This window comes from Coptis chinensis, chromosome 8, assembly GCF_015680905.1.
Source record: "Coptis chinensis isolate HL-2020 chromosome 8, ASM1568090v1, whole genome shotgun sequence".
In the NCBI taxonomy this organism is placed as follows: domain Eukaryota; kingdom Viridiplantae; phylum Streptophyta; class Magnoliopsida; order Ranunculales; family Ranunculaceae; genus Coptis; species Coptis chinensis.
Genome location: NC_141463.1, coordinates 92,479,061 through 92,492,458, shown reverse-complemented (window position 1 = coordinate 92,492,458; position 13,398 = coordinate 92,479,061). Strand labels below are relative to the sequence as shown.

General features: G+C 37.9%; 3 protein-coding genes across 4 annotated transcripts; all 3 read right to left on the bottom strand.

Annotated features, from left to right (window-relative positions):
• Positions 1-1,270: 1,270 nt before the first annotated feature.
• LOC147484437 (uncharacterized) lies at positions 1,271-2,568 on the bottom strand. The gene is made up of 4 exons (XM_086581580.1): positions 2,351-2,568; positions 2,135-2,271; positions 1,923-2,027; positions 1,271-1,838 (listed from the first exon to the last, which is right to left on the bottom strand). The coding sequence occupies exons 1-4, from the start codon at positions 2,393-2,395 to the stop codon at positions 1,427-1,429; spliced, it is 699 nt and encodes a 232-aa protein (XP_086437706.1). The 5' UTR covers positions 2,396-2,568; the 3' UTR covers positions 1,271-1,426.
• A 287-nt stretch (positions 2,569-2,855) lies between these two features.
• On the bottom strand, positions 2,856-6,761 carry LOC147484436 (phosphatidylinositol 4-phosphate 5-kinase 6-like). 2 transcript variants are annotated; one of them, XM_086581578.1, is made up of 8 exons: positions 5,391-6,761; positions 4,927-5,094; positions 4,663-4,828; positions 4,460-4,576; positions 4,173-4,366; positions 3,926-4,068; positions 3,760-3,841; positions 2,856-3,677 (listed from the first exon to the last, which is right to left on the bottom strand). In XM_086581578.1, the coding sequence occupies exons 1-8, from the start codon at positions 6,617-6,619 to the stop codon at positions 3,389-3,391; spliced, it is 2,388 nt and encodes a 795-aa protein (XP_086437704.1). In that variant the 5' UTR covers positions 6,620-6,761; the 3' UTR covers positions 2,856-3,388. The 2 variants fall into 2 exon arrangements, with proteins under 2 accessions (XP_086437704.1, XP_086437703.1); XM_086581577.1 differs by having other exon boundaries at positions 3,760-4,068.
• A 1,641-nt stretch (positions 6,762-8,402) lies between these two features.
• On the bottom strand, positions 8,403-13,094 carry LOC147484435 (protein LATERAL ROOT PRIMORDIUM 1-like). The gene is made up of 3 exons (XM_086581579.1): positions 12,275-13,094; positions 11,784-12,162; positions 8,403-8,701 (listed from the first exon to the last, which is right to left on the bottom strand). The coding sequence occupies exons 1-2, from the start codon at positions 12,951-12,953 to the stop codon at positions 11,828-11,830; spliced, it is 1,014 nt and encodes a 337-aa protein (XP_086437705.1). The 5' UTR covers positions 12,954-13,094; the 3' UTR covers positions 8,403-8,701; positions 11,784-11,827.
• Positions 13,095-13,398: the final 304 nt, after the last annotated feature.

Sequence of the window (13,398 nt, the reverse complement as noted above, 5' to 3'; positions counted from 1 at the left end):
ATATCGTCGTGTTTTTTTTTAGAACACGATTCTAGCTGGGCAACTACACCTGATAGTGCTAGTATTTCTAGAAACACCCACTTCTCCCACTTTTCTCTTGTTATGGAGCCCTTCACGAGAGCAAACCATTAAACAGCCCGTAGCCAAATCCACACTGTTTTTTTTCCGATCCGTCGACCGAACACGAGTCTCAAATTCTTCTTGTTGACCATACTGTTTGTAGTAAGTCTTTGCGTTGTCAACATTACTAAAAACCATACCTACAAACGGAACAACTAGTTTATGAATTTCTCTGTCCTAAGATTTATTGGAAGAAGACCCAACAACTATGTCTTCTTGTATACTGATAGCTATATTTTCTGACATTGACTCCATTATACACGTATTTCGGTTTGATTAAATTATTTAATCAAAAGATTCAAGTGTAAAATCAATTATTCACAAAGTTCTGTTAAAGTTGATTTTTAGAATTTCAATTTTCGGTTTGATTTTTGAGTTTGATTTTAGGTTTGATTTCAGTAGTGGAGGAGAGAGTGAGAGCGCACGAGAAGATAAGAGTTTATTTTGGGTTCGGTTTGATTTTAATTTTTGATAGTTAAAATGAAAATTTTTGGTTTTTGGAGAAAGAGAGAAGGTAAAGGTTTTAATCGCAAAATAGAAATGAAAATTGGAAAAGAAAAAAAATAATTTACCAAAATACTCCTGTTCGATGGGCCTTTGATTTCTAATTTAGATTGGGTGATCAGAATTCAACTGTAAGGTTGTTGTTAGATTTTCGGCTGCCAACCTATCCGATAGTGCTTTCGATTTATATACAGATCAAATAGTGCTTTTGATTTATTTTAATTTTTTCAGACAAACGATGGGATGTATGATTGTATTGACATATACAAACAACCAACACTTAATCATCCCTTACTCAAACATCACAAAATTCAAAACAATATCCAGTCCCCTAGTTATCTCTCACATGCGAGCTACGTTCTCTGCCTTCATATATTAGGATTTTTTTTTACCGTTCCCTAATCAAACCACCGTTAAGGCCTGTACTCCTACGCTTAGTACAAAATATGATCTCAATACTCGAGAGCACAGCCACAATTGAGTGGAATCCTTTATGAGCAAAACCAATTAGAGGAAAGTACTGACCATTATTCATGAATTTCAAAACCTGCTACTGGGTTAAACAAGGCAAATATGCTGAGCCATAATGAATGCATCGGTGTTTGATGAACTAAGAAACTTTCAAACATATAACAAGGTCATGAGGTTATGGGAATAAAATTTGTATTCAGACAAATGGTCTCAGGGTGGCAACCGGAGTATCAAACCACTTCAACCAAAGATGCTATGACATCATTATCACTAATCATTATTCACAGGTTTTATGTAAAAAATGTACAACGCCTTCCTTCCAGGAAAGGAATCAGTTGCGCCCTAACCTTTGCAGGTGACTTTGGTGTTTCGCTGCAGCAGCTTTATCGGCTGCTTCACGTTTCAGTGCCCTTTTTGCCCGTCGCCCAGTTGCATCTTTCACTGCCTCCTTCTTAGGACCACGAGATGGACCAGCATCAGGATCTTGAATACGGTTGATAGGCCTTGCTTCAATACGCCCTCCCCTAACATAGCCATTATCTCCCCAGCGACGATTGCCAATGCGAACACTCGATGACCTGTTGTAGAAAACCTCATCCAGGTCATCAATATCGTCCTCATAGTAGGGATAAACATCTTCAAACTCTTCATTAGCTTCTTCATGAGCTTCTACTGTCAATGGTGTAAACCAGGTTGCTCTAAGAAGCAGGCAAACACTCTCTTCAAACATGTAATCATGGATCCTAACGCAAGTAAAAAAAGTAGAGTTTAAGTATATATCACAAGGCAAACATAGTTCTCCAACATATGTAAAATGATAAAACTACCTGCCATCGAGAGAGCGATGAATGTTGAGGAACTGAAATGGATTCTTACACTGAGGGCAAGAAGGCTTTTCATGGTAAGTTGCCCATCTTAGGATACAAGTCACACTAGAAATAATATCCAACAATAACAAAAAATAGACCCAGTCAAAAAACAAAAACGATTGACAAGAGAAACAAACAAACAGGGTGTGTGTTTAGTTAGAGAGACAAACCAGTAAGCGTGTTCGCAACCTTTGACAAGAGCCATTTCTTCAAGAGAAATAATTTCCAAACAAATTGCACATACTCCTCCTTCTCCTTGTCCATTTCCACAAATACCCTTCTTCTTAACTCCTCCACCTTCACAAACCTGTCAAGATTTCCAATCTCAATATATACATATATATAATTAAAAGGAGGACACGTGTAGATCTGAAATGAATCTGAACCTGTTCTTCTTCTTGGATACAGATATTGGAGAACGCGGTCTCCATAAAGAGAGATAAAGAAAATAACGTTTGGTTCGTCAATCATGCAGTGGTCAATATATTTTTTAAACAAACAAAAAAATAATGGATTTGAGAGGGTGCGGTGGAAGAACAAGTGTTTATAGGATGTGGTTTTTTTTGTGTTGTAGATTAAACCAATAAAGGTTAATCGGACGGTTGAGGGTGAAAGTTAAGATTGTGTTTTTTTATAATTTGGGGTCAGGAATTTTTTTATGGATATGCGAAACATTACGAGATTTCGGATTTCATAAATTTCAATGACCGTATCGGCAATGAATAAGTCAATGAGCTGGAAATGCCCGGGTGTTTCTATGCTGGTATGGACCCATTTTTCCTTGGCGTTACTTGTTACTCTAGTCAATTGAATATTTGGTGTTGATTCAAGTTGTGATTTCTTGGCGTTTCAATTGTTACCACAGAATACTTGGAAAATAGATGCATTCAGTTCTGAGAAGAATTTAAGAAGATATATTGTACGTAGGGATATAGTACAAAAACCTGGTTCAATTACATTTCCCCTATCTACATAGTTATTCGAATTCAGTCCCAAAATCTTTTCAGGAAAAATATGGGAACAAAAAGAATATATTCCGATACAAATTTAGACACATTTACAATTGAAACTAGGAGCAGCCATGTGAAACTGCTAACAATATGTTCATTATACCTTTTGCCGTACCATGTGAGATATCCATGGATTATATAAGATTACAGAGACGAGAGACATGCTGAATTACCCCGCTCAGGAACCAAACAACCAAAACTGAGCCTTCATTGGCCTTGTCAAAAAGTTAGCATGCTGGTGAGTGGTGAAGGTTGGTCGTAAGTGAAGTCGTGCCTCCACTAAAATGGGTCTATACACAGGCATTAGCCAGTGGCCAAAAAGCAAGACTTTGGCCTACCACATAAACGAAAATGCAAGGCAAAAGTTCCAACCCCATCCAGAGGCAATGTTGGAAGTGGCTTACAGCTGACTCTCTAAATATCTTCTGTGAAGGATTTGTATACGAAATCACGAAAGCGTCTGGAGTATTGCCTTGGATCAACTGCTGATATTGAGGTTGGATCGTACTGGATAGATTTGTAAGCATGCTCAAGCTTCTTGCTGATATCGTAGTCTTGAAGTATGTCTATGATACCAAAGAACAAAACAACATCATAAAAGTCTCCTGTTGGTTCACCGACCAGCTGGTTATCACAATCACTTCTTCTTACGGTCTGCCCGACTCGCGCTGGCATGTTTATACCCAACTTAATTGTTGCCCACCTGCGTTGAAGGTATGACAGTTCATAAAATACACAACATACATAGTGCATAGGCTGAAATGTATAGTGTAACTGGATCATACCGAGCGGGGTCAAAAAGAAGCTGATCCATGTCTACTCTAGAAAGACGTGGAACTGCTGGATCACTTTCAGGATCATCATTACCTGCAGGAAAGGCAAAAACACTTGTCAGCTGCAAAGAACAACTTCCAAATAGATGAATGGTATCTGCAGAGGATGAGAAATAACCAGTAGGTGTTCGAACACCAGAAGAACGTCCTTCCATGAGTGGATCCGCTGTGTAGCATATATCTCTGAAATGGACACCAACTAAAAGACTGTAATCCATAATTCGTTCTTGCTCAAGAAATTCACAGTCCCTATCAACTTGCCTGCAAACACATATCTTTCCACTCAAAAAGAAAAACACAGATAGAACAATACACGTATAGATATTTTTTGCTGGAACGCTGAAGCTGCTTTAAATCAAATTTACCTCTGAAACTCTTGAAACCATGTCCTTTGCAACCGAAATATGAAATTAAGATCAAGATCCTTGAGGGTTGTGTATTCATCAATCTCTGTGTCAGGCTTATCTGTTGTGCGTCCATGTGAAGATCCTTTCAAATCAAAACGTCTGTGAATGGTGTACTCCGTACAAAAAAGATTTCCCATTATGACAAAGCGTACCTGTTTCATGAATCAAAAGAGGGTGAAAATCTAAAAAGTTCAAGTTACAGATACGTCTAAATTCAACGCCATTGATAGTGCCCTCATACTCACTTTTCTCTGGGTAGCACCAGTTAATTTTACACAATGCAGTCCAAAAAATCTGGTCACTAGAGTGTTCTCAAAGGCTCGAACATGATTATAATAAGCTGGAAGCATTCTAAGAAGCACCTGCACCACGACAGCAGAAGAATGGACATGGATCAGTAAAACCTAGTCTTGTTTTGAACAAGATAGGCCAAAATCAGAGAGCTTACTTTTACTTCCGACTTTTTCATTGTCTTTATCATGTAGCGGTCATCATTGGTCAAGTAAAAGAAGCTTCCACTTTTTCCAGGAGAAGAGAGTTCACGGAGTGCATCGTTTCCACATATCGATAACATATAATCAGCAGGGTCCACCTTAAACAACTTCCGCAGAGTCCTGAAATCAGATTTTCAATCAAGAGTTACGTATAACTGTTTTATGTTAAGCTAAGCATATACGGGGGCAAGTCAAAATGTTGCATATCACCAATTGACCTGAAAACCAATGGGCAGTAATCTTTCCATCTGAAATCACAGGACTGATGTGGTGGAGTATATTTGCTTCCCTCGGGAGGAAATCTTGTCCATACTTTTTCCTTCGGATCAAAAGCGGAAGCCTTCAGATCAAGGGATGAGGTTGGAGCTGGCCTTCCAACAGAATGCCTGTGTAGACAATGCATAGCCACCTTGATAAATGTCACAGGAAAGAACACAGGGATTGCTAGTGTAAAGCTTCATCTAGAGTGCTTTTACGGTATAACTAAGCCTCAAGTTTCAAAATTACAGGAGTTGTTAATTAGAAAAACAAACTGCGCCATTTTTCATGTAACTAATAATTGCATTACCAAAGAATCTTTCCAATGAGAGTCCTTTTGATAAGTGAAATCACTCGATCTTTCAAATCAATGCCATAAGTAAAATCTGAAAACTCCAGTTTTACAAAAGGATCATCATATTACCTGATACCCAGCTGAAGATTGAGCATGAGCTCATAGTTCCTATGTCCTTTTGAGATTGTCACACCCTGCTTTTTCAGCTCTTTTGGTTGCATTCGCATAATCTGTTGCTGAAGGCTCTTTGGGCCTGCATCTTCAAGCTGGAGACTCTCCAAGCCATCATCCCCCTCCCTTCCAACAAAAAGATTTCCATCAACAATATCACGCGAATGATCCCCATCAGAGTCCCAAATACAAACATTATCAAAACACTCTGGACCACCAACAGTCCTTCCATCCACATGCATATGTCTAGGTCTACCACTTGAATCAGTAGCCTTGGTTGGTCTCGATGCCCCCTGCTTCGATTCAATTCCAGACCAATTAAGTGTCTTCTGTGATGGCAGTATTGACACTTTTTCACTAGGACAAATCTTACAATCTCTCAAATCAACAGAAAAAACCTCCTGAGGATCCCAATCAAGATTGCTTTCTGAAGGAGAGCCAACTGGGTAATAAGTCCCGTTTTGCTCATTGGGATCCTTACTCCAACTACCGACATAAAAGCTTCCATCTTCCCACCGGAATGTCCCATTGCCTTTTGGAAAACCGTCTTCCCAACACCCATCATAACGATTCCCATTAGTCCAATTGAAAGTCCCATTGCCACTAATTGCACCGTTCTTCCACTCCCCAATGTAATGATTCCCACTCTTCCATTGGTATCTCCCGTTCCCATCTTGCACACCACGGCGCCACTGGCCCTCATAGTAATCCCCATTAACATAGTGCTTCACACCCTGCCCATGCTTGAGGTTCATGACCCAGTGTCCGCGGTAGGTATCACCATTGGAACCAGTGTATGTACCTTTACCATCCATGTAACCGCTCTTGAACTCACCCTCATAGGTAGCTCCAGAAGGCCAAGAAAATTTTCCTTTGCCCATAGTCTTGCCTTGGAACCACTCACCTACATACATGCACCCATCAGTCCAAAGGTATTTGCCCATGCCGTGGGGGACACTGCCGGACCATTGGCCTGTATAGAATTCTCCGTTGGAGAGTACACGTTCCGCATGGTAAATGTCAAGGGTGGTGGATGTGCTAGTACTATTGTCACCTCCAACCTCTTCATCATCAACATGGGATACTGATGTTGATGGAAAGAAGCTGTGCATACGCTTCCTGGCAACCGCTTGGGATTTACGAACCGTAGCCTCCCAAGCTTTCACACACAGTTGTTCTCTTTTCATTTTTCTAATTCAAAGAGCAAACAACAAACTCCTTGTTTCTACATTCCCATTTTCTAACAAATCCCCACCACAAAACACTAAAATTCCATCACTTTTAACCAATGTGATCAGAATAAATGCATATAGAGTTTAACCAAATCCAAAAAGCCTTCTAATAATAAGTTATATATCTACAAAAAGTTACCAACCAATGAGAGAATGCAAGAGCCCCTTCTCTTCTATCTCCTCCTCCTCTATATCTGTTCAGAATGAACAAAAGAAGGAACCGTTAATATTTAGTGATACGTAACTTTGGATTAAGAGGAAAAAAAATAAAGAAAAACAAAAAAGCGGGATGGAACCAGAGAATGGCCTGTTTTTTTTTCTTTTCTTTTTTGGTTTCAGAGAATGAAGAAACAAGTCAGCATTGCTGGAAGAAGATGAGTTTCCGGTTCCAACTCCTACGACTACTATTGAACCTAACATTTGGAGGGATGAGCTCATTTTAGCTGTTTGTTTTCCTTTTTTGGTCCTTTGGTTACTTTTAGAACACACTGGTCAAAACCAACAACGTTACAGTTCCTCCACAGTGGACCTAACTTGACAAGATCACATGTTGGTCGGTTTTAAACAGTCGTTAATCTTTCTTTACTTGAGTTTGGTTCTTCATGTGTTCAACACTTCAATGATTTTATAACTATGTGTAACAGAGACATAGGCTTATAGTTTCAATTTGAACAGTGATTTAGTAGGAGAACAAAATAATTATGCCCTGGCAAACCAATCCAACAGGGGGTAACACATGACATAGTAATACACGACATAAAACGACATAGATTGATGGGCCACTTTAAAGTTCCTGGGCACTAACCTTTTGCCCAACCTATCCAGAATTCCAGATCGCTAGTTAGGTGACCCTGTATTGGGTACGGGTTGCATCAAAACTTGACCATGAAATGATCACACGCACTTACGTAGAACACTGTTACAAAGTCCATCGAAACTAAGGATTACAGTATAAATGCATTTTTATTCTGAACGTACTTCCAAATTCCAATCTCTAATTCCTGCTCATGTGTAAATTGTGTAATGATCCTTGCAAGTAATTATCTTGTTTAAATCGATTTTAATAGAGCAAAATATGATGAATATCACATTTTGGTTCTTTGAAGGAAGAGCTTCTTGAACATGCGCATGCCAAAGCAATTAACGCGTGAAATTGCTTGTGTAGGTGCTCACTCGTCATTCCTAAATACATGTACCTAAGTTTCCTAATTCATCAAGAAAAAGGTAGAGAAGTGAAAGGGACGTAGTGAATACTGACACACAACCTTAATAATTGGTAGAAGAAGACTTGTCCCACATTACTGACTAATATCAACCTAAGTTGGCACATACTCGGACAAACATGATTGTTAACCAGAACAGCCAGAGTTCTCCGAGAACTTCTACATCCCTATTTTTGACAATGTCTCGTGCAAGATATATAATAATCATAGATGGATTAAGAGGGGGTGCGACCCACACCCCCTAATAAGATTTAAGATTTAGGAAAACCACATACTGTACTAGTAATTTGCTCGATAAATAGCTAGACTCCCCCCAATACTGTACTAGTAAGTTGCTTATAACTACAAAAATGTGATGTTAGCCTCCAACACAATCGCACCTAGAGAACCATGCATGATTGTACATATGACAACGGAAAAAAAAAAGTGCGGGGAAGGGGTATCACACTGCACCTAGAGAACCATGTATGATTATTGTACATATGACAACGAAAAAAAATTAAAGCTTGTGGGAAACCTGATAAACAAAACCCTAAAAATTAAAGTTTCTGATACAGTTCATTGCATCTACTTATCTAACATGCTTCATCTGCTTACACAAACAACAAAAATGGTATTCAGTTTTCTTTCCCCTTCAATGAAAACAGTTTCAGTGTTCAAGCTGTATTGCAAGTACTTCGGAGGAACCGACTGGAAAAATACTGACTGTTGGGATTAGAAGCTGAGGCTTATATAAACCAAAGCTCTTACATCTGAAACACCACGACCAAGACATCGAAATAAGATAGATTCTCATTAAAACAGACTTCAAAACCTGAAACCGTTTTGACAAACATAGATAAGATGGATGGCCAAAACACCGGGGATTAAGATGGTATAGATTGCTCATATAAACAGACTTCAAAACTTCAAACAGTATTCACAGGAACAGATACCCTTGACATTATGGAAGTACTATTTAAAGAGTTTTTATATTTTGTCGCCCACAGTACATGTATATAAGTCCAACTATCAACTATATTATGCTTTCCTACAGGATAATTAACTTCAACCTAAGCTGTTTTACTTTGTTCTTCATTTATGCTTGCACCTGGTGCATTGGTTTTACACACCATACTCTACTTAATCTTCACCTAATATAAGATCAAAGAGGACTACAACAACAATCTAAGACCACTTCAGCAGGGTATCTTGCATGCCAAACCATCACCAGTCACTGCAAGCTCTTTAACTTTAGGAATTAAGATTCCAAAAAAACGGATGGACTAACTAATAGACTGTGACCCTATTAGTTACCAAGTGTTGTAATGACCCCTTCTGCAAGAAAATAATTCACACCAGGAAAATCTTGACTGAGATGAAAGAAAACAGAAAATAAAACTGCCCCTAGCAAAATATTACAAGGATTAGTTTTTAGCACAGTTGGCCAAAAAGAAAAAACATAAAAGCTCATCAACCATGTACAACCTTCAGAATTCTTACCACAGGAAACCAGTCCTTGAGACCTTGACTGTTATCACTCTAACAAAACAATACACTTAATAATTTACTGGATATCACTCAAAGTTCATACCCACTCTCTGCTAAGTGATGCTAGTGAGAAATGTTTCTGTCTTGAATGGCAATCCCACTGTTAGAACATACCCCCACCAAAATTAGCTTCCCCAGATTTACATCTCATTCACAAAAGTATCTCCGCCATATCTATTGAAGCACAATACAAGCCCTGAAATTTTTGTCTTCTGCACTAGCTATTCACAGTTTCTTGACATCATGTGCAACACTCTTAGAACCATAAAAACAACAGTTATGGATCATCTGTTATTTTTTCTGCATGGAAATTTAAAAAGCAAATATCCTGAATAAACCATTTTCGAGCTACAAGAATTTTAACTGTTTTCAGATTGACAATATAGCTAGTTATCTACATATAGAAACTAAAACTGTCTAAACTTAAAACTAAATCACTGACATTTCCTTTCCTTTTTTTCCATTACCCATTCCTCTCTTCCAAGCAAGCATCTTCGTCTATCCTAAGCTACATACGGGAGCTAATATTGAATAAGTCAAGTGAAATATATAGCTTTTGGGAGGAGAAAAATTGTGAGTTATTGAAGAGTTCTATTTGGAAAAAGTGGAAGATCATATGTCATAAATACTTCGCAATTGTCAACTATCATTCTGCTATGGTTGAATATATAACAGTGTCCACACATGTATATATACTCCACATTTGTGAAATGGGTGGTTAAAAGAGCAGGTTAAATACCTACAGACGAATGACAGCCAAAAAGTCTCCAAACAACAATAAGTTGAAGATGTACTTGGTATAATATATTTGTGCCACGAGAGAGCTATGATAAATTATTATCTTTTCAGTGAGAAGAGAGTTATATATTTACACCGCTCCATGCACTTGCACGGCGAAAACCTATCTACAGACACCCCCCTTCTCTAGGAATCTTGATAGAATAATGTTGATTTTAAGAGGAAGTAAACAGTCTGCATTACAAAGTACCAACTAAAATATGGAATAACATAAGGGGCAGGACCGCAGGAGTATTACCCAATTTAAAAGTTGGAAGCATGAAAAAGTTGAATAAACATTAGCTTATTGTCGCCATTATCATTGTAATTATCTACAATAGTCAGCAAGGAAAAGAGAATTTCTTAAAACAGACAAGGCACACATTCTGCAGAATCTCAATGAATAAAGAATCATATCATTTTTTATAAAAATCCAAGAGAAAGTTATTAAATCAGTGAAGTATGATTTTATGGAAGACCAAATCCAACCAAGCAACCAATGTATACATCAGCAAGATTAAATATAGGGTTTTACTCTACATGCGCCGCTAAACATTGACTTATCAAGAAAGCCATGTTAAAAAACAAATAAAAATCAAATTATGGCACAATGCTAATGGGATAAAGTGTACATGGTGTGTGTATAAATAGATTCAGTGCACTATTCATACCAGAATTTATAAAGGAATATGGAAAGCACACTGCAATGAATGGCTTACACTAAACAAGTGAGAATAAAGTATGTGTGGAGGTTGAAACTCAAACCAAGTTATTACAAGTTCTTCAAAGATCATTTAATGGAATCACATCATGATTACATGCGCATAGAGCCACAATTTATCTGTACTACAAAAAATCATAGTGGTAAAGAAGGGTAGATGATAAAGACATCCATGAAAAGCCATTGTTTCTTTGTAAATGATGACAGTGACATTACAACTACTAATCCTTAGTGTACTGAAAATTTGATAGGATTCCAACATAAAACCAAAAGTTCATACGAAGTAAGCAAACTAAACACATTGAGAGAATCTTCGTAGCATAAATGTAGGGAAGAATAGGTAGGCATCTATAGGGAACCTCGAGTTAAGGCCTCAATCAATTACAAATACAGCAGCACTCGTGAAAAAGAGCAACAAGTGGCTAAAGGAACCAGTCATTTATTTCAAGCCCATCAAATCAAGAACAGTTTCTCAAGCAAAAGAAATCAATGGGGATACCATATCCCTTGAATGATGAATAAAGAGTTGTAGTTTGAAGATGTAGATATCTTTTAACTTTAACAAGCGTGTCTCAAATAAAAATCAGGTACATGATATGGTCAGTGAAAAAGAAAAAGTAACAATTACAGACTAGCTATCACTTCACAAAATAGTTGTTATATTAATTAGAGAGATCAAACATTTTATTAGATTAAAAAACAGCTTAAGAGGCAAGACATTGTTGCTTGTTTCTTTGGATATATAAACAAAAAAACCCAGAAACAGTAAAAAGCATAAATTAGAAAAATACATGTTTTGCAAGAACATTACAACAAAATAATATGCATAATTAACATTTGCAGAAGAAAAACAAGGTAAACAATATACCTCTCAAAATGCATAAATTATCCGCCAATGATTTGCGAGTACAATCAATTTATTGTGTTACCAAATGTTGTACCTCCAAGCAATGCACCTTGTGAGGCAGCATAAACCGATGGATCAATAATAGGAGTCGAGGACGAACCCCCATTCCTTCCACCATTTCCACTAGTACCTCCCAGATGCAATTCTGAGATATTTGGAAAGCCCTCTCGCCCCTCCATTCCTTGATCGTATAGAAATCCCTTAAACACATGCCCACCAATCTTTACAACTGCTTGGTAAGCATACTCATCTTCACCATCATCAATAGCAGTTACTCTAACACACTTAAAAACAGCAGGTGCGCGAACTTGCCCTGGTAATGCCTCTTTAAAACTAGCATCTACATTCCAAAACACTCATAAAATTACAAACTCAGATTCCAACACACAAAAATAATTCAAATCGTATAAACACTGGAATTCTGACCTAAAGGAAATGAAACACGTATATACCTTGGTGACTAGAACTAGTATCAAAGCTTCTAGGGGGAGTAGTATTTGATGTAGAAGTATGTGAAGTTGTGGTTTGAGAATTAATAAGTCTAGGTTTCTTAACACCAGATGTAGACCCAGAAGAAGCATCAACAGCAGCAGAGGCCGAAAGCTGATGGCGTTCACGACGACGCGCTGCAGGTACCCAAGTACTCTTAATATGAGTAGCACAATCATAACCACGGCTCTTACAACAAGTTCTACACCTTCTATGACTACAATCTTTCTTAGCTTGATTGCCACAATCTTGACATGTCGCTGTCGACGTATTAGCATTTGTTCCACCACTTCCACTAGCATTAAGCAAATTCATTGAATTATTCTGATCATATACTATTGGTTTTTTTAGATAATCTGCTTGATGAGAATGTTGGTTTTGCCATAACTGAATTCCACCACCACCTTGACTTCGACTAGTATTCAAGTTTATATCTTCGTCGTCTTCGATGTTCATGCTAGCTGGACCGTGGAGAGGGATGATACCAACACCAACGCCGAGGGCAGTGTTGGAATTATTAATATGGTCTGAATGAATGGAATTTTGAGGATGGTGATGATGATGTTGATGTTGATGTTGATGTTGATGAAAAGAAGATGCTGGAGCGACGACATAAACTTCGCCACCTCGAAGACCAACCATATCTTGTGAGAGAGAATAGTTGATAGGTCTAGTTGATGATGAAGATGACCATACAACACCACCAGTGCCAGAACCAGAACCAGCATTAAAACCAAGTGAAAGATCATCAGCACGACCAGTTGAAGATGAAGCAACCCAATCTGCAAAAGCTCCTGAATCTGAAGTTAGTCTCCTTGTAGTAGCCACAACTGCTTGTTTTGAAAACACCCCAAGTAACCTTTTTTTCTCTTTTTTTTCTTTCTCTTTCTGTCTTATTTATCAGATAAAAAATATCTAAACACTAAACACAGCATCTAAAAATGAGTGAGTGGGTTCTCTGAAATTCTTTCTGTAAGTAGAGTGGAGAAGAAGCTGAGTGTGAAAACTTAAAAAAGAAAAAGATGTCTTTTTTATCTTTTTTTTTTCTTTGCTGTTTTGACACAATCTACTTTCCTTCTTTGTTTTA